The sequence below is a fragment of the Falco cherrug genome, chromosome 1 (genome assembly GCF_023634085.1).
Source record: "Falco cherrug isolate bFalChe1 chromosome 1, bFalChe1.pri, whole genome shotgun sequence".
Taxonomy (NCBI): domain Eukaryota; kingdom Metazoa; phylum Chordata; class Aves; order Falconiformes; family Falconidae; genus Falco; species Falco cherrug.
The window spans coordinates 106,457,828-106,481,537 of NC_073697.1; the positions used below are offsets into that span (position 1 = coordinate 106,457,828).

At 57.4% G+C, this 23,710-nt stretch overlaps 1 protein-coding gene across 1 annotated transcript; it reads left to right on the forward strand.

Moving 5' to 3' along the window:
- Positions 1–3,869: 3,869 nt before the first annotated feature.
- Positions 3,870–22,445, forward strand: MMP28 (matrix metallopeptidase 28). The gene is made up of 8 exons (XM_055700775.1): positions 3,870–4,041; positions 12,007–12,083; positions 12,746–12,909; positions 16,729–16,950; positions 17,604–17,849; positions 18,229–18,378; positions 18,907–19,074; positions 20,113–22,445. The coding sequence occupies exons 1-8, from the start codon at positions 3,940–3,942 to the stop codon at positions 20,505–20,507; spliced, it is 1,524 nt and encodes a 507-aa protein (XP_055556750.1). The 5' UTR covers positions 3,870–3,939; the 3' UTR covers positions 20,508–22,445.
- Positions 22,446–23,710: the final 1,265 nt, after the last annotated feature.

The following is a 23,710-nucleotide window of genomic DNA, read 5'->3' on the forward strand; positions in this document are numbered from 1 at the left end:
GTGATGATGTGTGCTGGAACTCGGGACACCCTGATCCTAGAAAGAGAGATGCTTGGGTTTAGCCGTCCTCCAAGCAAACAAGCAGTGAGATTCAAACTGCTCCAGCAAACGCAGCACAACTCGAGCTGATGTATTTGTAGGAGGGTCTGTCAGCTGGGTGCAGCCTCTCGTGACCTCCGACCTCCCAGGAACGGCACAGAATAAGTAAAACCAAGGAAAGCACGTACGGATTTTGTTTTCTTTTTTTCCCTGAGTACCCTTTCTGGTAAATGTCTTTTTCTGGCTCTGTTTCCAACAGGATGCTGGGCTAGGCAGGCTTGCCTAACGCATTAAGGACGTGGGGAAGTCCTTTGATTTGTGAGGACTTGGTACACAGGGACAAAGTACCCAAGGAAACGGTGTCCAAGCAGAAAAGCTTTACCTTTGTGACAGCTAAAGCCAGGGGAATATAAGCTTCTTCTGCCTTTGTGGAGGAATTTGACTCTTGCAGGCTGGGGCTGCTGCCTGGGCAGGAGGGGAAGCCGTGACTGTGCCCGTCTGCTCTGAGCCGAGGTGGTCCCAGGTCTGGCCACCTTGCAGCAGTGGGATGTTTTCCAGCTTGCCCAACACTGCACCGGGTGAGCCCTCCTGCCGCTCCCCAGCTGCTGCAGCTGCTGTTGAACAGCAAACCTGTGAAGAACGGCTGTTCTCCAGAGGCAGGGTCTCAAGTGGATGAAATGGAACAACTTGAACGTGTCCTTAGTGCAAAGCATTAAAGATTTTTAACCAGCAGTTCTTGTGCATCGCATCCACCCTGGGCAGGAACCGCCACCGAGGAGTAATGGGTGTTGCTATTTGCTTATCAGTTGAAGTAAACATTAAAGCTCCTCCAAGAAAATTCACGTCACTAAAGTGCGTTTTCATAATAGTGGTTTATAAACTCCTTGTGGAGCTCTCTTCTGCTGGGTGCAGGCGGTGGTTCACCGGCCGTTCGACTGTTTGTGGTGCTCAGCTCCTCCGTGCTGCTCCTCTATCAACAGACCTGTGGCTGGGCTAACAGCGTTTCATTCTCCCTGGTCATTCCAAATGAATATGCTGATGGTATTAAATTAGGAACCCTCTGGATCCCCAAGTTCAAGCTCTGGAGGCATCTTAGGGAAGGGGTTTGAAATGGAGCGAGCTGGCTGCACTGAGACCTTCTGCATTAAATGTGAGGGAGATGGGATTTGGGCTAGAAAGCCCAGAAACGGGGAATGTTCAGGCAACCAGAGCTTGTATGGATCTGTTTATTGTGCTCTTCCAAGAAAGTTTTCTAGTAAAATTTTGTTTGCCACAGGCTTAACTTCTCAGTTTTCAGTTTTGGGGTAGAAGTTACAAGGATTCAAACTCTTCTGCCCCACTTCTGAGCTTTTACCTAATGCTGAAAGAGGCGGGAAGTTCACCTTCCCACAAGACAGCCTTTCTGTTCCTGATACCATTCCGATTGCAGCAGCTGGATAAACAGCTTTATACTCCGAGCCAAAAGTCTGCAGAGAACTATGATTTGGCATCTCCAAGGCTGGGCTGAATTCTTCTCCGTCTGAATGCCAAAGCCCCTGAGGACTAACGCAGCAGCCCGGGGAAATGCCAGCTCGGGAAGCTGGCTGCTCCAGGGCTGCAGGTGCCCTCCCAGGCGCTTCCCCACATCACAATGAGCAGAGGACGGAGTTTCCTGCTCCTGCTGGAGCCCAGCCAGTCACTTTCTCATCGTCCCTACTCTTAAGTGGAAGAGCAGATGGGTCAGTCGCTTCCTAGATACGAACCAAACACGGATACGTTTGCAGACGGAGCTGCTCCTGTTTGGAAAGGAAGTGTTGGGCTGACCCGGGTGAGGAGCTGCTGGCCCTGGGGTCTCTTGTAGCTGCACCAAGCGTTGCCCTTGCACCAGCCCCTCGCATGGGGCTGCCTGGAGAACACAGCACTTATGGGCCCAGCTGCAACCTTCAGCATTTCTTCCATCTCTGTTTTTATCCCTCGTGGCTTAGCAACTTCCTTCTTTTGCCACATTATGCTCATCCCTTTCTCTTTCCTTCAAATCCCACTTGCCTTCCCCATGTGCTAACCCCCGTCCAGCTGAAAAGCAACGTGTTGCAGGATCCCTGCGGATCTCTTCAAGCTGCATTCGACAGATGCTCCTGTAACTCCAGATTTTGGCGTGATTAAAAAGAAGAGGAAGAGGCCTGGGAGCTTTAAAATAGGTGTGTGGTTGAAGCTGGCATGAAAACAAAAGCAGCTCTATGTCACATCCTCTTTTGTTCCCCCAAAACCAAAGCAGAATCAAAACATCCTTTTGCTTTAGTCAAATTAAAACAAAATAGTCAAACAAAACAGTCAAACAAAATAGTGCAGCAAGTAAACAGAGCCGTAAACTTGTCACTGGGACCTGCAGCACTTGTCAGCTGCGTAGGAGTTGCAGGGGAGCTGCAATGCTGGCAGGGGTGCATTGTGGCGCCTTGGGGGGCGACCAGCCCTGCGATGGCTGTGGGTGCCCGAGTCCCAGCCTAGGAGGGAAATTTAAGCATAAAAAGTGCAAATTTACAACCCTGAGCAGGTGCTTGTCTCGTACAGGGTGCGAGCGTGCCTCTGATGTGCGCTGCGGCTCCTGCCAGGCCCCTGATGAGGGGCAGCTTTGCTTGGCCGGCCTGGTCGGACCCCCGTGCCCAAGCCCTCACGCCCTCTCCATCGGGGAGGTCCGGGGCACCCATGAGCACAGGTTTAGGAAAAGCTGGGCTCGCTGTCTCCTTTCTCCTCTCTCCCCCAGCTTCAAACTGGGCAAAGCCCGAGCCCGGCTGCCGCAGCCAGCGGGAGGTTTGCCCCAGCACCCTGACCCGTGCTCTGCTCCCCACTCAGCCCTGAGAGGCAGCACCCACAGCGGGACACATCCTGCCACGGCCGCTCGCGTGTCCACTCTGCAGGCGGTGGGGTGAGTCCGGGGTGCCCAGCGGGAGCGGGGCAGAGAGGCTGTGCAGGGGGGGCTGGGTGCTCTGCTGGAGGGAGGTGGGCGCAGGGGGTCCCTGGGGCTGGAGACCCCAGGGGGGATTTGCCCCAGTGTCCCTTGCCCTGAGCTGAGCTCTCCCCGTGGTCACGCACTGGGTGTAGGAGAGGGATGTGGAGGGAAGAGAGAGGGGGCTGGGAGATACGGTGGGGGTCCAGCTCCTCCTAGCAAGACAGGGAGGGAGGCGGGGTGTGAGTGGGTGTCTAGGGGGGGCTGACTGTGCCGGGGGGACTCACAGAGGGGTGCTTGCTGGGGGGGGGGCTTATTGTGTGGGGGGCTTGCTGTGCAGGGGGGCTTGCAGTGCATGGAGTGCTCACTGTGCGGGGGGGGGGGGGCTTGCTGTGCAAGGGGGCTTACTGTGTGCAGGGGGGGGCTCACTGGGGGGGGGTTGCTGTGTGTGTGACTCGCTGTGCGGGGGGAGCTCGCTCTATGCAGGGCTCGCTGTGCAGGGGGTCTCACTGTATGCGGGGTTGCTGTGTGGGGGTTCTCCCAGTGTGCGGGGGGGTCTCGCTGTGCACGGGTCTCCCTGTGTGCGGGACACTCGCTGTGCGCGGGGGGGTCTCGCTGTGCGCGGGGGGGTCTCACTGTGCGCGGGGGGGTCTCGCTGTGCGGGGAGGTCTCACAGTGCGCGGGGCACTGGCCGCGCGGGGTGTCTCGCTGTGCGGGGGGGGTCTCGCTGTGCGGGGGGGTCTCACAGTGCGCGGGGCACTGGCCGCGCGGGGTGTCTCGCTGTGCGGGGGGCGCCCCCGCCGCCCGCTGCTGCCGGCGGAGCCCAGCCCTCGGCCGGGGCCGGGGCGGGCCGGGGCCGCCCCCGGGGCCGGGGCGGGGAGAGGCGAGCCGGGGCCGGGGCCGCGGGGGCCGGTGCCGGCGGTGCGGGGCCGGGGCCGGGGCCGGGGCCGGTGCGAGCGGAGCGGCGCGCAGCCGGGATGGGGGCGCGGGCGGGCGGGGCGCTGCGGGCTGCCCTGGCGCTGGGGCTGCTGGCGGCCGCGCAGCCCGGCCCGGCCGCTCGCCACCGGCAGGAGGCGGAGGTAGGAGCGGCGGCGGGGGCGGGGGGGGCGCTGCCAGCGCCGGCGGGGGCTGTGCGCGTCCCCGACGGGCGCTGTGCGCGTCCCCGACGCGCGTTCGCACCGCAGGTGGATGTCCCTGGGTGCCCGCGGCGTGTGGGTGCCTGCTGTGTGTGTCCACACGTGTGCCATGGGTGCTCTGTGCACCCACGTACGTGTGCTGTGGGTGCCCGATGTGTGGGTGCCTAATGTGCGTGCATCCGTGTCATGTGTGTGCTGTGCGTGCCCGTGGCGTGTGCATCCACGTGGGCACCTCCATGTGTGTGTCTTGGGTGCCTGTTGTATGTGTCCACACGTGTGCTGTGGGTGCCTGCAGCACGTGAATCCATGTATGTGTGCTGTGGGTGCCTAATGTACGTGCATCCACGTCATGTGTGTGCTGTGGGTGCTCATGGTGTGTGCACCCATGTGGATGCCTCCATGTGTGTCATGGGTGCCTGCTGTGTGTGTCCACACATGTGCTGTGGGTGCCTGCAGCATGCGCATCCATGTATGTGTGCTGTGGGTGCCCAACGTGTGGGTGCCTAATGTGTGCTTATCCATGTCATGTGTGTGCCGTGGGTGCCCGTGGCATGTGCATCCATGTGTGTGTGCTGTGGGTGCCTCCATGTGTGTGCCTCCATGCATCTGTGCACCGTGGGTGCCTGCTGTGTGTGTCTACACGTGTGCCGTGGGTGCCTGTGGCATGTGCACCCATGTATGTGTGCTGTGGGTGCCTGATGTATGTGTCCACATCCGTACCGTGGGTGCCTGTGGTGTGTGCATCCCCACCCGTGCTATGGGTGCTTGCCATATGTACATCCGCACACGTGCCGTGTGTGCCCGCAGCGTGCACATGGCACAGGCGTGTGCTGGTGGGCGGCGAGGGTGAGCCCAGCGTGCCAGCCGCGGCTTTGGGCCTGTGTACGCTGGTGCTGCACTGGTGCCAGCAGTGCATGTGTGGCACAGGCGTGCGGCCGTGCCTGCTGGAGATGGGCCCATGCCATAGGATTGCATTTGGAACGCTGAGGTGTGTCCCCGCGTGTGCTGTATGGGGAGCTGGGTCCCCACGGGTGACATACACCTGCAAACCCAGCCTTCCCTATTGCTCTGGTGACAGAAGCCTTGCACTGGGAAATCTTCCCATCTCCTGGCACATCAGGAGGGGACAAAAGCCAGTCCTTCCCCTCCCCTGCCTCTCGCCAGGGCTGTCTGCATCCCCTCTGTTTGCATTTCTTCTGTTTGTCCCCCTATCAGTGTCACACCATGCCACCATCCATTCCTGTTGGCTTTGGGAGGATGAGGTACGAGATTTGGCTTGTGCACAAAGGTTCGTGTTGTTTTTTTTTTTTCTTGTTTAGGCATCGATCCAGTGTATGTTTGCACAGATGCTTGATTTTTAAATCCCAGCGAGTCCTGGTGGATTAATTGGAATTTTTTATATGCTCTAAGATGAAAAGTGCATGTAAATGCTCAGAGGCTTGTTTTAATGTGCAGGCTTTTTGTGCCGGGAGGTGCTGTTTCGCAGAGGTGAGTTACACGTGTGCTTGTCCCAGTGTGCACAAACCTCACCCCCTCAGGTCACCTGGAGAAAAGTAAATCCGCAAGGATCTTAGTGCTCAGAAAATCAGTGATTTAAGATTCACTTGAAAAAAACCCCCTCAGCTCACTGGGGGCGAGAGCTTTAAAAGGTCTAGCCTGCCTTTTGATTCCTCAGTGGTGATTTCTGTGAACTTTTCCCTTGAAGCCTCAGAGCAAATCCCAGGATCGTGGCAGATCCCAGGCGAGGGGTGCTGGGCAAGCAACTTGCTTGTCTCCCTGCCTCAGTTTCCCCAGTGTGACATACTGTGTTGGCCAGGGACTTTGGGACAATATATACGATGGAAACGTGTAGAGACTGGGCTAAGAAACTTTGTCTAAATAAACTGAGCAGTTAATTTTGCTTTTAAGAGGAAGCTGAAATTCTCACATAACATCAGATAATTCTAGTTACTTGTGGCTTTCAGACCGCTGCCAGGCTTTGCTTCTAAAGCTTTTTTTTATTGCTTTTAAAATAGCCAAAGTTAGCAACAACGGGTTCTGTAAACTTAGATGCAAAAGTCTGAGAAAATGTACAGTTGTGTTATTTTCCTGCCTTGTGCCCTTGTTTTCACTGCATTTATATCAACTGCAGCTCAAAAAAAAAGGAGAAGGAAAGTTTAGAAATTTAATTTGAAACATTTGTGTGTTAAATCATCTTGTTATCTGCAGGTTCCAGATAGGAGAAGGTCTGATGCTAGATAGCACGTAGTTGGCAGAGCTGCTTTCTGGCTGTGCTGTGCTCAGGACAGCGGTTGGGGGTGTGTGGCAATGCCTGATCCTGGGGGGACGGTGTAAATATGTGGCACGTGAGACCTCACCCGTGCTGAGGTGGAGAGCGTGGCAGAGTGCTGGTGGTGCCGAGGAGAGAGGACGATGAAGTCCCTGCAGTGATGCATGTGAGAAGCTCCAAGTCTGTTGCAATGGGAAGAAAAATTGGGTAGAAATTTGAGAAAAGTAGGGAATGGAAATGGAGAGCGAGACTAAGGGACCAAGACATTCTGATTTTCGATTTTTCCCCCTCTGCTATCCTGCCCTCCTCCCTCCCTCTCTTGCAGCAGCACATGGCCTCTAATTTTTTCCCCTCGGCAACCCAAGGGCTCACATTTAGCACAGGCTCTGAGCTCTGTCTGTGCTGGGAAATGCTCCAGTGTCCAGGTGAGCTCCTTTATGGATGGGCAGTCAGCTGGGATGCTGGATGCTGAGCGCAGCCTGGCTAGAGCGAGGGTCTCTGGGTACCACCCAGCATGTGCTGGGGCTCAGGGGTCAGCTGGGACCCCTGCTTGCTCCTGGGGCACCCCCACATTTGTCCTCTGATTGAAATAAGAGGAAAAAAAAACACTTTCTGGGAAACATTCTTGCTGTTTAGCCTCAGCACGGCAGTGGAAGAAGTGGGGGAGAGGAGGAGGAATTACTCAGGTGCTGTCACCCCTGCGAGGCACTGCCGGGCTCGGTGTGGCCAAGGGGGAGCGTGGAAAAGCGAGTGGTTCCAAGGCAGCTGGTGGTCCCCTAGTGTGATTAACAACCCCGTGAGTCACCGCGGCGTGACCAGCCCTGCTTTCTTCACAGCTCTCCCCCAAACAATCCCCACTTGTTAACAGTGAAGCTGGCAGCGGGCACGTCGCCTTCCCCCCTGCTGCTCCGCATCCCGACGGAGGGTGAAGACCAAGTTTCCTTTCTCTCCTTAAACATGAAAGCCCAGCCAGTCTGCGTGACCGGACTGGTTTGTCAGCTGCTCTGGTATTCGCAGGGGAAGGTTTGGCCAAGCCCAGTGTTTTTCCCAAGTGCTTTGGGTGGCATTTGGGTGGCGCTGGCACTGCCGGAGCTGTGGCTGGGTGGTGCAGCCCATCAATGCCCAGGGCATGGGGTGCCGGGGCGAAGCGGTGGGCTGGTTGCAAATGCAGGAGTGAATTGCCACGATGGTTGATGCAATATTCCTCTATTTAATGCACAAGTGAGCAGAGCGACCTGCAGGCAGACAGCACCGAGCCCAACATGTTTCATGGCCTTCATTTCCTTTCAAGTGATGCGGTAGTTATTGTTGCTGTCCCATAGCATCCCTCTGATCCAGGGAGGCAGGGGGCTAGCTCCCATTCAGCATCTTGAAGATCTGGGTTACTGAAACCAGAAGGGGTTTTAGTTAGACTTGCTGCAGTCCTGGCTTGCTGCCCCTGCTTCTCCAGAAGGTCAAGTGTAAAAACTAAAGGAACCTGAAAGACGCTGGGCACAGCTCCACATCTTCGATGGCAAGTAGATAATTTGCTGCTAAAGTAGCTTTTTGGGAGGGTTAGGTGGGAGAGGAGATTCCTTCAGGACAGGATTAGGCACAGCGGGGGAGCGTCACAGCAACCAGACTGGGCTCAGGGTTTTAATCAGCCTCCGTCATTAACATGCAGAATTAGCTGACATTTTGCTGCCTTTTCAGCGGGAGGATAACCAAGCCCTGTGGTTGCTAATCTCCCTTCTTGTGTGTCTATATATATAATATTTATATAGATACTTATACACACACTTAAACAAAAGAGACATAAGGACTCTGCCTAAGGGTTTGCAACTGCAGGCAGGGATGCAGCTTAGGAAAGTGGGAACAAATGAACGTTTTTCAATGCCTTAACGTCTTCTGAAGGCAGCTCCAAGGCAGGCAGCGACCCGGTGGGCAGGAGGAGCTGCTACTTCTTCTGCGGCTGTGCCAAAATGTGCTCACGGGCCAGCTCTCCTTGTGTCTGTGCCGTGGGGGGCAACTGGCTGGAAAGTGGGAGTAGCTTCCCCCATGTCCATCTTGGTGGTGAAATGACGTAGGATGGAACCTGGGGCTGCTGGACACCAGGGCTGGGGACCTGCCTGCACTGGCTCACCAGGCTGCTGTCATTTCATGATTAAAAACAAAAGACCTTGGAGATGCAGCTTGCAGTTGGCATCCTCTGTAACCACAGCACAAAATGCCTGCCCACCCTTCGGCAGGATGGGATTGCTTCCTTCCACGGCCAGGGGATCGGGGGGAGAGATGGAGTTTGTATCCAGGCGGAGAAGAAGGGACCACAGTTGATGGGAGCCCAGTGCGAGGTTTCTCTGATGCTTAACTGGTGGAAGGATGCCAAAGCTGGGAGTTTGGAGGGAAGGGCAGGCGGAACCAGAGCCTGCTGTCTGCGCTGTTGTTATCCCAGTTTCCAGGGAGGGAGGTCTAATTGTGTTTGCTATTGGCTCTCTTCCACTCGAGATGCCTGTGGTCGAGGGCAAGGTGTTTCCTTGGCTTTAGCTCTCAAGCAGAGATGATTTCCAAGGTTGTAACCAGCTCCACATCAGAGCCCTGAGATGGGAAGGGCCCCTCCATCTCCCCCAGACTATCCTCCCGCTGTCCCTGCTGCAGCCCCAAAGGCTTTTCTCCCCCAACACCAGCTCCTGGGCAGCTAGATCTTTCCTCTTCTCCCTCCTGCATGCAGAGGGGGAGCTGGGCATATTTCATATTAATGTTCAGCTCTTGGTTTCCTGCTGTTTTTCGTTTCCCATTGTATAGAAAAGAGCATTTCCCCATCTGGGGCAGGAGGGAGGGAGTTTTCCCAGCACGGCCAGGCTTTGCATTGTAGCCTCTGGAGAGGTTTAAGGGGTTGATGCCAGTGTCCACCCTGCTCTGCCAGAGCCTGGCTGCTCTCTGGGGGTCGTGCAGGGCATGGGCAGTGCTGGAGTGGGTCCTGAGTGCTGCTTTGGGCACAAGGCACCATGGCATGGGGCTCTTGGGTTCCCTGTCACCCTGAAAATTCTCTGGTGCAGGGAACTCGGTATGCTCTGCAGTCTGATAAATGCCTCGCAGGGTGGAGGATCAGCACATCCCTCTCCTGTAGCTCTGTGTTCCCAAGGCTACTGTTACCTGGAGCTCACAATAACCATCTCTAGAAAATGTAATAAGATTTCTCCTGGTGGTTTTGCAGCCTGAGAGCTGGTGTCTGTGTGCAAGAACCTCAACGTGACACGGACCAGAAACTACAGGGGAACTGCCGCTTTGGCTGGACTTGCAAAGCTGTATGGGATCCGGATGGGAATGATAAAGCCAGTGGCCTGCATACGTTTTGTTGCTGCTCAAGAGCAGCTGCTGAGGTGGTGGTTGCCATTCTGCCATGCACCCTGGCTTGTCCGGATGGAGTTTCAAGCCTTTGTGAGATCATGGTGCGGGAAAAAACATTTTCATGCTTTAAGGATGGGTTTGTGTTAGGTTACAGGAGAGAAAACGGCTTCAAGCTGAAACAGTTTAGAGGCTGAGTGAAAGGAAAATTGTGGTAGAAAAGGTTTAGACTGTGCCATGATTTGAGACCTAGGACTTTCCGTCTGGGTGCGTTGTAGCTCACATTTATCTGCGATGATGTAACCGCTGGGGATTATCACCCTGCGTCTATATATGTAGCTGGCGATATTCTTATTCTGGAGGAAAACATTATAAAAACACAACCACAGAGAAGGAGGGCCAGATACCTTCTCCTCCCCAGATTCCTCTCTCAGGGCTACCAAACCTCCCTGCCACTTCATCCCCATGTGGCTCCCCCATCCCCACGTGGCTCCCCCATCCCTGTATCCTCCTTCCCCGCAGGCACATCCCGAGTTGCTGCTGTATTTTGCCTCCTGGTACTCGTGTAAAGGGGGGAGTTACCCCCGTGTGGCTGTGCAGGTGGCATGTCCCGGCTATACGTGTGGCTGTGCAGATGGCATATCCAGGCTATACGGTCCATGCTCGGGCAGAGCTGGTGTGGCTTTGCCTGGTGAACAAGCCGATGCTCCTGCTTACTGGCACGGCACTTACTCACGCCCAGTTTATCCTGACTCACTGGGTGTGCGGTGTCTGGGTGACTCTGGCCACGCTCAGGCTTCTACTGCTACAAGATGCTGCTACCTCCAGCCGAGGCAGGCAGCTGGTAGATGTGTTCGGTGAGAAACACAGCCACATTTTTTGGCTGGGGCTGGGTGAAGAGAGTGTCCTGACATGAAGCCGTGCTGGTCCTCGCTGTGCTGCAGCTGGAGGGGGACCCTCTGGGTAGAAGGGGTGTAAAGCAGGAGGTCAAACTCAGTGGCTGGAGGAGATGAGTTGTGGGAGGGGGACAGGGAAGGCTTGCGAAGCGGTAAGCAACAGGCAGGGAGCATGTGGAAGGTGCCAGCCCTGCCTGCAGGGAGGTACTGGGTGCAGAGGGTGATGTGGGTGGGGGATGACGTGAAAATGACTCTTAACGGTGACAGGAGGAGGAGAGGGAGAGGCCCTGGCTCTCTCCAGGGCTGCCATATCCAGAAACTATTCCCTCTTCCCACCAGGCAACTGGGAGAGTGTGGCCGGCTCACTGTCGCCGTGCCCAGGGAGGGATGCTGCCACCAGCGCGGGGACATGGTGGGGGACCGAACTGCCACCAAAGGTGGGCACTCAGGAGTGGCATTGGGTGCAGGTTAACACCAGCCCCCCATCTTTTCCCCACCCCGAGATGAGCAGGGAGGGAAGTGGCTTTAAAAACACACGTTTTTGCAGCAGGCAGCAGCGTGCTGTCCTGGGGCAGCCCGTGGCATCCCTGATGCTCAGCCCACCTCTCCTCTGGGATGTGGGAAATGAAGCAGACGCTTTCACTTTTTATTCCTCATTACTTTAAGTCCTATTCTGTTGCTCTAACAGGATGCTGGGCGGCTTGTTTGTCTCCTGCAGACATCCCCGGCGGCGGGGAAGGCGGGTGTGGAGCATTCCTGCGACCGTGGCTATTAACTTCTCCGAAAGCTGGGGGCACAGGCTGAGCAGAGGGAAGCCGTTTATTTTCTTTAACGTGCAATTTTATGTGTTGGAGCAAGTTCAGAGCGACAGTCTCCGTCCATGTAAATGGCTGATAAGAAGAAGAATGGTTTGGCAGAGCAGATTGCCCCTGGAGTGTCTCCGCTTTGCGGCAGCACATCCTGTGTGGGGATGGGGGGAGGCTGCAGCCTGACCCCATCTCACCCCACCCTACTTGTGTCCACAGCGCTTTAGCCTTTATTTTAATCCTGGTGTTGAGCTGAGTTGATTGGAGCTGCGGGTTTGGTAGCCTGTGGCTGCAGACGACATGGCAGCGGGTTTTTTTTGATCTGTTGACAGCAATGTTTCCCCCTCTGCCTCCATCGTGTCATGGCCAGAAACCCAAGAGCCATCGAAAACGATGGGGAGGACACTCAGAGAAACCTCTATGAGTGCAGGAGGTGCAGCTGCTTGAGCTCCAGAAGTCTCAGGAAAAAAAATAACTGGCCATTTCTGCACAGCCCCAGCTTTGCAGCACCATTTCCCATCACATCTCCTTTTTCTCTGCCCCCTCCCAAGCCAACACGTGCAAATGCCTGCCCGTGCTCTGAGCTGTGCCTCTCCTCTGTCTCTTCTTGCAGCTTTTCCTGGAGAAATACGGCTACTTCGGCGAGCCAGGGACCGAACACAGCCCCACCGAGTTCATGGAGGCGGTGAGGTATGAGCCTTTTATTTAAAACTGCAACAGAAATGCAGCAACTCCAGCTGCGTGGATGCTGCCAGCTCTTGGAGGGTCCTTTTGCAGCCGGGAGGTCTTTCTGCAGCCAGGGGCTCCCTCTCACACGGTCTGATGATAAAGCACAACCAGTCCTTTTTGGAAGCACCAGTCCATACCCTGCTCCCGCAGCTGGATGCTGGCAGCTGGTGCCTCGCTGCGCTGCTTTATTTGCCTTTTATGGCCCGGTGCTCCCTTACAATAATATCTGCGTCGAGGCCGAGGTTGGGGGTGGCTGGGAGATGCGAGGGGGCCGAGCTGACAGCCCCTGCTCGGACATCGCCTGGCGGGATCACATTGGCTCTGGGAGCATCCCTGACCCTATGCAAAGTCAAATGTAAAGTCAAACAACTGGGGTTAAAAACTGGAAAAGGCATTTTTTAGGCTCCCCTGTCTGCTTTTGCCCTGCTAGGAGATGGCTCACTGGCCAGATGTGGTTGCAGAGCCAAATCCTGCTTGTTTTCCCACCTGAATGCATTCCGGTTGGGGGGCATGAAGCTCGCTGGGTGAAAACCCTGGCTCAGGTCAAACACCCAGCACTAACCTAACCATCCCCCCCCGGGGGGGTCCAGGTGTGGGTGCTGATGTCTCCCTTCCTTTCGCAGGGATTTCCAGCGGGTGACCCACCTCCCGCTCAGCGGGGTCCTGGATGCCCCCACGCTCCATCAGATGGCTCTGCCGCGGTGCGGCACGGGCGACAGGGAGAGCCGCGCTGCCTGGGCACACCGGGCATCTGCCGCCCGGCGCCGCAGGCGCACCACGCAGCACGGTGAGCACTGGCACTGGGGGGGTCCCGGTGGGCTTTGGGCTTCTGGGGTGCTGACAGTCCAACTCTTCCATCCTGTAATGGGACTCGTGGAGATGCTGCTGTGGAAGGGAGGGGCATCCCCACTGACACAGCATCCATCCCGGGACCCGCCTGGGCTTTGCACTGCTTTATTTTTAAACCTTTTTATTTTTAGTTGTTCTGTATGGCTTGATGTCAGTAATGATTAGAGAGATGCAACTCCACTGGTAGGGAAATTCAGCTCTCCGGGGTGGTTTTACTGTTGTTGAGGGAGCCAGGACATCTCCCAGGGAGCTATCAAGTCACCGTGGCCCCAGACACAGCTGTGGTGGCATGATCCGAAGGGCAGGGGCTGGCACACAGTGAAGTTATCTTCAGGCTCTGCTGGGCTTGAAGACTTCTAATGGGTGTTAGTCACCCAGCAGTTACCCCAAAACCTGTTGGTGCTGGGCTTCCTGGCCACAGGGAATTGTTTCACCCATGTTAAGGGGTTTAACTGTGCTCCGAGCAACCTCTCTTGCTCCTGTGTGTCCAGGATTGGGCCTCTTGTCTCTCATGAGCTGCCTCCTGGGCTTGCGGATGAGTAACTGGATTCCTAGAGAGCAAGAGGGCTGGGGCCAGCTGTGCTTAGGACATGGGAAAAATGAAGGCGAGATTAAGAAAGGGCTCTGTGCCTTGTCAGGCTGTCTCTACATCTGGCAGGGCTGGCGATGGATGGCCCCAGGAGACAGCCCCCTCATCCTCGTCCTGCCTCTGGCTTTCCTTCCAAAACCCTGACAGGCATCGCCCCTGCATCGCCCTCCCAGGCAGGGGGTCTGCCGTGCCCGGGACAGGAGGGCAATGTGGCAGAGCCGGGCAGGGCATACAGCAGGCGATGGGCAAGCAGCCTGCGCCCTGGGGCTCCTTTCTGGGAATCACAGTCCGTGGGTGGGTGGCAAGAGATGGGAAGGGCTCTGTGTGGCACCGGTTATTGCTCCGGTGTTCTGGTGCCAGCAGATCCCCCACGGCGGCAGGCTGGGGTGCAGCTGGCTGCAGCCCCAGCAGGCAGCAGGGATGGGAGCAACGCCGAATGGGTGCCCGCAGGCTGGAGGGGAGGCAGTGGGTGCCCACACAGCTGGCAGCACCAGCCAGGAAGGCTGGAGGCTCTGTACGAAGTTGGCTGTTTATCCTGCTTGAAGCAGGAAGCCGCTGCAGCTGAGCCAGCAAAGCGTGCTGCCATCCACCCCTCTCCCAGCAGGATCCTCACCGGGCACCCACTGTGTCCATCATCCCGCCAGCACGTGGGCAAACCCAGCCCGGGGTGAGCTTTGGCTCCCAGCTGGGTCAGCCCGGTGGTGGTGGCCAGCGGGGCTGAGGAGGGGGTCCGTCTGTGTGAGACGGGGTCCTGCGTGTCTGCCCCACTCTGCGCCTCCAAACAAAGCCCTCTGCAGGGGAAAAAACCCTAGGCTTTCTGCTCTCCGGGAAGCTCTGGGGACAGGTCCTGTTTGGAAATCGAGGTTTGCAGTGGAGGGTGCCGGGAAGAGGACTTTCTTCTAGCTGCCTTGCTGGGCTTTACCAGGCACTGGAGCTGGCTGGGAGCTCTGCTGACCAGCAGGTCCTCAGCCAGATGGCATGTCAGGCAGCCGGCATCCTGGATTCCCGTGGGGAGCTCCCTGCCTGTGATTGTCCTGGGCTCAATGGCTGCGTGTGGCACCCAGCCCTCCTCTCCCCAAGAGCCAGCCACATGAGCCTCACCCAGCCTTGCCTGCCAGTGCCATCCCTCCCTCTCCGGTGCGAGATGCTCTGGCCGGAGCCTTCTGCCCTGGTCTGCTGGTGCCATCCCTCCCTCTCCGGTGGGAGATGGTCTGTCCTTGCGGAGGGAAGGATAGGATGCCAGGGCTTTATCATAGGGCTGCAGCCATCCAGGCAGGTATTTAGCGTTTGCCACGCAGGGTTTGTCCTGGCTGGTGGAAAGCGCAGCCGTGTCCCTTTTTAGTTGGAGGCTGCCGTTGCGCTGATGAGCAGAAGGAACTGAATCTGCCCCCAGGATTAGGGACCAGCTGGCCCAGAGCCTTCCCTGCCATGGGCTGCTCGGAAACTGGGGGAAGGACACAGAGCTGGGATGGGATGTCCACCAGGCTTGGCAAGCAGCTTGGCTCAGACCCACAGCAGCAAGCCCCAGCGTGCTACCAGCTCTGTTCCCCCTGTTTCCCCGCACATCTGGAGCCGGTGCAGGTGATCGAGGTCTGTTGCTCCCACGCCTTGGCACTGGCTCTGACACCCTCATCTCCCCAGCATGGCCCCTTGGCTTCTTCCCCACTCCTGGATGCCCCTGGCTAGATGTAATTGCGGCACTCCAGGGTCCCTGCAGCTGCGAGGGGTGCTGGAGGAGGAGGAGGGGGCTGTGATGCTGTGCACCAGCTGCAGGAACACACAGCTTTGCGCTCCCGCTTGGTGGGAGGAGGGTGGGGAGCTTAGTGGGATCTCTCAGGCTTGTCCCCTTCATCACTGTCACCATCTTCCCTGTTGGCAGTGGGGCTTTGTTTCCCTTGAAAAAGCTTTTGAAGAAGCTATGGGCAGTGGGATTCTCAGTGCTGGTAAAATGATACTTTTAAATTGAACAGTGAGCGATGGTTTGTCCCCTCTGGGATATCCTTCCCTGGCTAGGCTTCCAGGCAACAACTTCTGCAGGTCGAAGAGGTCAGGATGCCTTTAAAAAGGGTGAAAAGACAGGCCTGCCACTGGGGAGCTGGCCTCTTCTTCCTTGCCTTGGCTTAGTATCTGCTGTGTCCAAATTACACGTACAGGGGGGAAAAGGGAAAGGATCCCTTATAAACCCAGGACAGGCTGGGACTCAGGGAGGGAGATCGGGGGAGACAGGGAGGAGCCCCCTCTCGCCAGGGGAGCTTTAGGTGCTGGGGAGCCGCAGCCCTGCACTCACGGCTGCCGTGGCCCCCTGGGTTTGGTGTCCCTGCAGCATCTGGGCATGTTGCAGAAGGTGCAGAGGCGCCGCAGGGCTTGGCTGCAGCTCCTCCTGGTAGAAGCAGGCACTTTCCCTCCCTGCCTGTGCTTGCTGGCCAGCTGGATGAAGCCCTGGCTGTCTCTGGGCCTGTGATGGAGATCAGCATCTGCTGCTATGGCACTCGGTACCATTCCTTCCTGGAGATGCATTTCAAACCCGACTGCTCTCTCCTTGAGGATCGGTTCTTTTTTCCCTGTGGCTGGTGCCCAGCTCTTGGCAGATCTGCCTTAACCGGGCTGCAATCCTGCATCCCCCATCCCTGCAGTGCTTCAGTGCCCCCAGGGTGCTGCCCAGAGCCTTTCCCACTCCTTTTGCCTTTAGGCCACTTGTTTTCAGAGGTGGCTTTGCTTTGTTTCCAAGTGAGCGGGTCCTTGGGCTGCATCTTCTTCTGGGCATGAAGCTGGCATCAGGCAGGAGACCTGCAGGTCAGGGACCCATGCTGGATTTGGCCCTGGAAAGCATGAGGCGAGCCAGAGGGTTCGAACTGGGTGCCCCAGCTTCTTCTCTCCTCAGACAGGTTTTGGCCCTCCCGGTAGGGTTTGATTGCAGCTCCAGCCTTGGGAAATAGTGGGATCTAGTGGTGGCACCTTCAGAGGGATTTCATGGGTCAGATCCTGCTGCTGGTGCAGGGTGCCGAGGCTGCTGGTGGGACAGGTGGGTTGACTTTCAGCTTCAACTTGGGAAAGCCATGACGTTTCCCAGCACCAGGAAGCTTTCTTCTACCCAGGCAGCCCCTGGTGGAAGGACAAGTCCAAGTCCCCATCGCCATGCTGAGCTTGCCTCTCTTGCCTCTCTTGCAGGTGGGAGGTGGTACAAGCGGCACCTGATGTACCGAGTGGTGAACTGGCCGTCCTACCTGCCACAGCACGAGGTGCGCCTGGCCGTGAAAGCTGCCTTCGAGCTCTGGAGCAACGTGTCCTCGCTGGTGTTCTGGGAGGCGCGGGATGGCCCGGCTGACATCCGCCTGACCTTCTTCCATGGGGACCACAATGATGGACTCAACAATGCCTTCGATGGACCAGGTGCTGGTCGCTTGCCCCTCGTAAGCTTCTCTTTTACAACGTGGGCTCTTCCCTGGCAGGGAGGAGGGCTGGGGCAGTGATGGGCTAGGGGGTGGTGGAGGCAAGGCTCTGCCCCAGCAGTCCCTCTAACCCAGTTTGCACCAGTTTGCTTTCTGATTTGGGGTCCTTACTCCCAACTTAGCAATGGAGGTCTGCTGGTGAGGCAGCTGAGATCTCCACTCATTTGGGATCATGCTGGTGGCCTTCAAGGAGCCCTCCTCACCCTGGTGGCATCCACCAGCCCTGAGCTTATTCCTTCCAGCTGAGCCTTTCTGCTTATCCGCTGTCAGATGAGCCCATGTTTTCTTGCTTCTTGAGCCTTTGCCTGGCATGGGTCACTGCGGTGGCTTCAGTCCCTGGCCCGAGCTCAGCAAGAAAACAAATGCATGAACCACAGTGCAACCCCGTGTGCTCAGGAGCAGGAGGCAGAACTGGTTTGGGTTGTACCTGCTGCAGGAAATGGTTGTGGGGAGCTGCTGTTCTTTCTCAGGAGGCCTCCCAAATTGCTAACGTTGATGCGTATTTAAGCAAACCAGAGCTGCATGTGGCCCCCTGCTCCTTGTGGCTGAGGTCTTCTCCTGTCCCGTGGTCCCTGATGGCTCTCATGTCCCCAGGAGGTGCCTTGGCTCATGCCTTCTTCCCCCGGCGTGGAGAAGCCCACTTCGACAGTGCCGAGCGCTGGTCCCTCCGCAGCGGCAAAGGGCGCAACCTCTTCATCGTGGTGGCCCACGAGGTCGGCCACACGTTGGGGCTGGAGCACTCCCCCGTGAAGAGTGCCCTGATGTCTCCCTACTACAAGAAGCTTAGCAAGGATTTTGTCCTCAGTTGGGATGACATCTTGGCTGTCCAGAACTTGTACGGTGAGCCTGGCTTCTCTGAGCATCCCTCAGTTCCTCCAGGGTTGTTCCCTCTCCTGCAAGGGGAGAGGTCTACGTGGAAGGGGCACGGTGGGGATGAGCCCCATCCCTTTGTGGCAGGGGAGGGAGGTGTGGTAGGGCATGTGGGATGGGTACCAGGTCCTGCAGGGCCGGGAAGGCTGGACTTGCTGCCTGCTTGTTTGCAACCAGGGAAACACTGGTGCATGTTTTCTGGGGGGGGGTATCAAAGCATCTTTGCCACCACCATATAGAGGGGGACAGGAATCAGAGAGTGGGACAAGGAGCGTTTGGAGCCCTGGGATGGCTCCACAGCCATTTCCCTGCCCCTTCTCCATGTCTTACCACCCCTTGCTCCATCCAGGGAAGCCCTCCAAGGGCTCGGCCATCCAGCTTCCGGGAAGGGTCTTCACTCACTTCCAGGACTGGAGCACAGACCTTTACAGCAGGGAGCGGCAGCAGAGGAGCCTCAGCACCTACTACTGCCACTCCTTCTTCGACGCCATAACCACTGGTGGGTGTTGGCAGGTGCAGCCCTCTCCCAAAACACACCCCCCTACCCCTTGCCCCAGCGCTGCAGCCTGTTTCTGCTCTGATAAACTCCGGTGGTGGGAAAGGGGGGTTTGGCTGGTCCACAGCCCCCATCCGTGCTCCTGGGACTGGTGGCATCATTGATGCACATCGCTGCCACAGAGCAGAGTGCATCTTGAGGACACAGGGACGGCTTGGTGAGTTAGGAGTGGGGAAAACATCCTAAAATTTGGGCCAGGGCGAGGCTTATTTGCTGCAGGAGCTCAACCGTGGAAGACAAGCCTTGAGCAGGAGCTGTGGTCAGCTCATATCCTCTCCAGGCTGGAGTGGAGGCAATGAATTACGAAAGCTGAGGGGTGGCTGGAAAGGCAGAAGGGAGCATCCAGATCCCCAGCATCCCCAAAGCACCGCAGAGCTGCACGGGGAGGAGCGGGCGACCAGGGAGCGGCGGCTGGGAGGTGGGATGAGGTTTCTCACCCAGGATCCCCTCACCCCTCCCTCTGCCTCGCAGATGCGGATCACAACCTCTACATCTTCAAGGGCAGCCACTACTGGGTGGTGCCAGCGAGCGGCAATGCCAGCCACCCCCAGCCCCTGCAGACACGCTGGTCTGGCCTCCCCGCCGGCATCGACGCCTGTGCCTGGTCCCAGCTCAGCGGCAAGTTTTACTTCTTCAAAGGTAGGTGAGGCAGGGGCAGGAGAGCTGCCCCCGGGGCTGCCGCTGCTCCTGCCTGCCCATCTGGCTGTCTGGGTCTGGCTGGACACCTTCTTCTGCCCAAGTCCCCTGTCCCCTCCCGCTGGTCCCCTCCCAGTGCAGAACTGGGGCACCACTGGGTGCTCCCTTCGTGCCTCAGTTTCCCCATTAGTCCATTCAGCAGCGTTCACCTCTGTTTAAAAACAAAACCAGATGCACCAAACCCTTTGGGATCTGGGGGAGAAAACGCTCCACAAAGACGCGTGGCCACAGGGGAGCTGAGTGCAGCATTTTCAGGGTACGCACGGTTCCCTGTGCCGTGCCGGCGGCCAAGCTGCCACGGGGAGCTGAGATGCCACCCCCAAGCTGCCCGTGCCGCAGCTGGCCGGGGAGAGGAAGGTCAAACCAGGCAGCCCGGCTGCCAAGGTCAGCCCCAGTTTTGAATGGAACCCAGTTGCTGGCTCTTCAGAAAGGGGGCTTTGTTGCTGGGGCTGGGTGACAGCCAAAAGCCCCTCTCCCTCGTCCGCTCCCTCCCTCCCTGGGGCTGGGTCAGGCTGCGGCTGGTGAGCAGAAAGGAGCTTTTGTCTGCCTGCTTTGTGGGGACAGGGTGGCTGCGGGGACAGCCGAGTGCTCGCCCCCCATAGCGATTTCTGCTGCTGTGGTCTGGCTTGTCCGGGTCCACATGGGGTCTGGGTCCGTCGGTCCCGCTCACTGTGCAGGAGCAGGGGGAAGGTTTGCAAGGCAGCAGCATGAGCCTAGTGGCTGTCACCTTGCTCTGTCCCTGCCAGTCCCTTTCAATGCCTTCAAGCCCTTGAACTACTGTGCCTCAGTTTCCCCCCCAAGCCCAGTCCATGGGGCAGCCCCGCAGTGGTGCTGGTTGGGTCACCAACGAGACGGATGTCAGGGATGCGTATCAAGCTGCAAGACTGGCCCTGTGGCTGACTCCTTCCACGTCTCCTGGAGCTGGTCCTGCGATGGACCCCGTGGGGGTGGGCTCTAACCCCTCTCCCCGGCTCTCCCCAGGTGGCCGATGCTGGTGCTACAGGGGCTCCACCCTGGAGGCAGGGTTCCCCCAGAAATGCAGCGCCCGTGGCCTCCCACGACACCCCGACACCGCGCTCTACTTCCAGCAGCTCCGGCGCCTGGTCCTCTTCAAAGGACCCAAGTACTTCGTGGCGGGCGAGGAGACCCTTGGCGTGGAGCCCTACTACCCTCGCAGCCTGCGGGACTGGCAGGGCTTGCCCCCCGGCACAGCCGGCGCTCTCACCCACCGTGACGGCTTCGTCTACTTCTTCAGGGATGACCAGTACTGGCAATTTGACCAGATCAAACTGCGAGTGGTGGCCACCGGCAAATGGGCCACCCAGCTACCCTGGATGGGCTGCTGGGATGCCAATGATGGGCAGATCCTCTTATGAGCGAGCGTGCCGGGACAAAACGGGGGTCTGACCCCCATCGTGCCTGACGCTGCCCAGATCCCTCTTTATTTGACTCTTGATTCCCACCTGGGGACGGTTTGGCAGGGACCAGCAGGTCGGGGCTGCCTGCTGGCGGCTGGAGCAGTGGGATGCTGGAGCGGTGCCCCGACGCAGCAGGGATGCAGCTGGGATGGGGCAGCCAGCAGCAGGTCCGCCACGGCCAGGCAGGCTGGAGGCTTCAGGAGACAATATTTTTAAAAAAAAAAGACCACGAAAAAAGGAATAAGCCATGGAGACTGCAAACACACCTGTTTCTGTTAACGTTCAGGATATTGTTACGCGTTCTTTTTTCAAAAAATGGGATTTGTTGATACTTCAGCTGCCATCTTCCTGCGATCAGGCAGAGAAGTGCCACACCATTGCTTGGTTTGGGGCTTGGGTGGTTTTAAATAAGAGACTGAGAATGTTTCCTGGTTAAAACAAAAGAGACATTTGAACAAAAATACGGGTTCGTGCTGAGCTTTGCTACTGCTGTGTGTGCAGAGCCCCAGCTCCTGCCTCGTCTCCTCCTGTGCTCCACGGATGGAGGGTGGGCACCTGGACCACGAGCCCATCCCTGCGGGTTCTTCGCTGGGCTGTGTCCGCATCCCAGCTCTCTGGTGGGGCACCCGCTGGAGACACCACACCGTGGGGTTCCTGGGGAGAAAGCAGAGCGTTTTGGTGTAGGAGCCTTTTTGGGGTGAAGGCAGCGAGAATTGCAGCTGAGGTGCTGGCCCTGGCACCATGCAGCGCGCAGGCAGCAGGCGCATTGCAGCTTGGCTTGGGTTTGGGATGGCTGGGTGGGTTCTCTGATGTCTGATAAGGGTTGTGCTCACCTGGCAGCCTTTCTTGTGTGCAGAGAAAGTGTCTGTGTCCCTCTGCTCTGTCTCTGCAAGAGGTGGGATCAATATATTTTTGAGTCCCGTGCCCCTCTGCCGCAGTTGCATGAGCAGGGTTGGCAGATTGGTGGGGGAGGAGGGGAAGAGGCGAGGGTGTGCAGGACAGACGGACATGTCCATGCATGCAGGCTCACGAGGACAGCTCGGCTGCATATTCCTCATTCCTTTCCCAAAGCGGACTCCCCACCTGGAAATGCCGCTGGCTCCTGTGCACTGAGTCACCGGTCACGTCTGCAAAGGGCCATCATCCCCACAGCCGGTGGGGGAGTGTTGGGTCCCCAGGGCTTGAATTCAGTGGCAGCAAATGCAACCAGGGCAACCAACTTACTTAAAATGTCCTTTGATGTGAGAGACTTGGGGGTTTTCAGCGTGCTGGGGTTGTACACAGGTCGGGGGCTGCTTTGCTGATGGTTCTCCCAGGACTCAGACCCCAGCACTGGGTGTTGGGTTGGTGGCTTTGGCACCGGGCTGTGGCCGGTCCTGCTGTGCCAGGGTGCCGTGTTGGGATGCCCTGTTGGGGTGCTGGGCAGGGTGCTGTGTTGGGATGCCAAGTTGGTGTGCCCTCCCGATGCCAGCAGCTCCAAGGACTCTTTTTCTTCAGCGCCGCATCCTCCACTTGCCATCGCCCACCCTAGATCTTCCCTGCAGAAGCAGCAGGAGCTGGGCTTGCCCAGGCAGGGTGTCAGGGTTGTTCTTCCCGAGGACTTTAGGTGCTGCCAGATGTCAGCTGAGATGTGGATTTGGCAGGACAGAGAGCTAACACAAGCAGTTCTGTTCATTCTCTGTGATGTTTGTGAGAGAATCCTTCCTGCGCAGACACAGACGTGGGCACTTCATCTGCTCATGGCTTAAATCTCAGGGGACCTTCAGTGTTGCCAGAGAGACGGGACCACACCATTTTTATTTGGAATTGAGTGATAAGAAAGCGACATCACTTGCAGGGAGTCCCAAGGGCTTGGAGACTTGATGGCAAATAAAATTTACCTCTGGATAAGCAGCACTGGGATTTCTGCTTCTTTGCACGTCACACTTTGGTATAATTTTTAAATTTTTAAAGCCAGTCTCCTGTTCCCTGAAAGGGCTTTGTTTAAGATGCATTTCTGTGTTTGGGGCTGGAGTGGGCATTGCTGTATTTGGCCTCAGCTTTTATGCTTGCTGGATCAAATGGAGGGAATGGATCCCACTGAAAGCTCACTGATGGGTGATGAAAACATGGAAACTCTTCCCTGCTTCATCCCAAATTACTGAGGATTTCTCCATACCTTGGGATGTGTTAATAGCTGGGTTTTTTCCAGGGTGAATTCATGCTGATGGGAGCCCTCCAGGTCTCCCCCGTCGCCCCAGTCCATCGTGATGTGTGTGATGGTGTGTCCTTACCTCCCGTGGACAGGCAGCACCCTGAAACTTTCCCTGCTGCTCCTGTTGGCTTTGCTTCATGTTGTGACATGCCAGGGCGTCCTGCCTGTGCTGCCTGTCAGGCAGGCAGCGTTCTGCCTGCAGGGAGGATTTGCTGGCCAGTGCAGGCAGTGTCAGTGTCTGCAGAGACGCTCCTGCCTCTGCCCTCGCTCACGTCTCCTGCCTGGAGCTGCATCTCTCCAGCTCCCTTGGCTGCCTCTGGGCATGGGATCTGCAGCGTGATGGCGAGACTGGTGTGATGGGTGTGATTGGGGGGGTTGGTGGGAAAGGCTGGCACTGGACAAGGTCTTGCTGTCAAGGTGTGCGCTCGGGGTGTTGGACAGGGTCAGAAGAGCAGCGTGGCTTCTCCATCTACTGCTTTTTGGGGACAGGAGGATTTATGGGTCTGCCTGGGGTACAGGGGTCCTGCGCACCTGCAGCTCTGCTGAGAAGCAGCAGGTCGTTATCCCCTTTTGTGTCTGCTTAGGAGAGAGCCAGGGATCCCTTCTGCCGTGGGGCTGGAGGCTGAGGATGGGACAACCTCAAATCCTCTCCCGGTTTTGGATTTTCTTTCTCCTCCCTTGCTGGCCGTGTGTTTCCTGGAGCTGCATGCAGTTGCGACGCCTTGGGGGTCACGGGTGATGCTGCCAGGGCTGGGGGTGAGCATGGTGTTGCTGGCAGAGATGGGGTGACTCTGCTGCATCACCTGCACCCCACAAACGTGGGAGAACCTGGGGGAAGTCGACTCACACCCTGAGCCGTGTGATCGGTCCCACTGGATGCTCTGGCTGAAAATCCTGCTTCACAAGGGTCCTTTTCTCCTGCTGTGCTCCCTGGCAGGGCATGCCAGGCACGGACTCCTCCAGCCAG

Bases quoted from the DNA above. Each gene is read 5' to 3' on its own strand.
- MMP28 (XM_055700775.1), top strand. From the start codon at position 3,940: ATGGGGGCGCGGGCGGGCGGGGCGCTGCGGGCTGCCCTGGCGCTGGGG. The intron at 4,042-12,006 runs GTAGGAGCGGCG...CTCTTCTTGCAG, and splicing joins GCCACCGGCAGGAGGCGGAG to CTTTTCCTGGAGAAATACGG. The intron at 17,850-18,228 runs GTGAGCCTGGCT...TGCTCCATCCAG, and splicing joins GGCTGTCCAGAACTTGTACG to GGAAGCCCTCCAAGGGCTCG.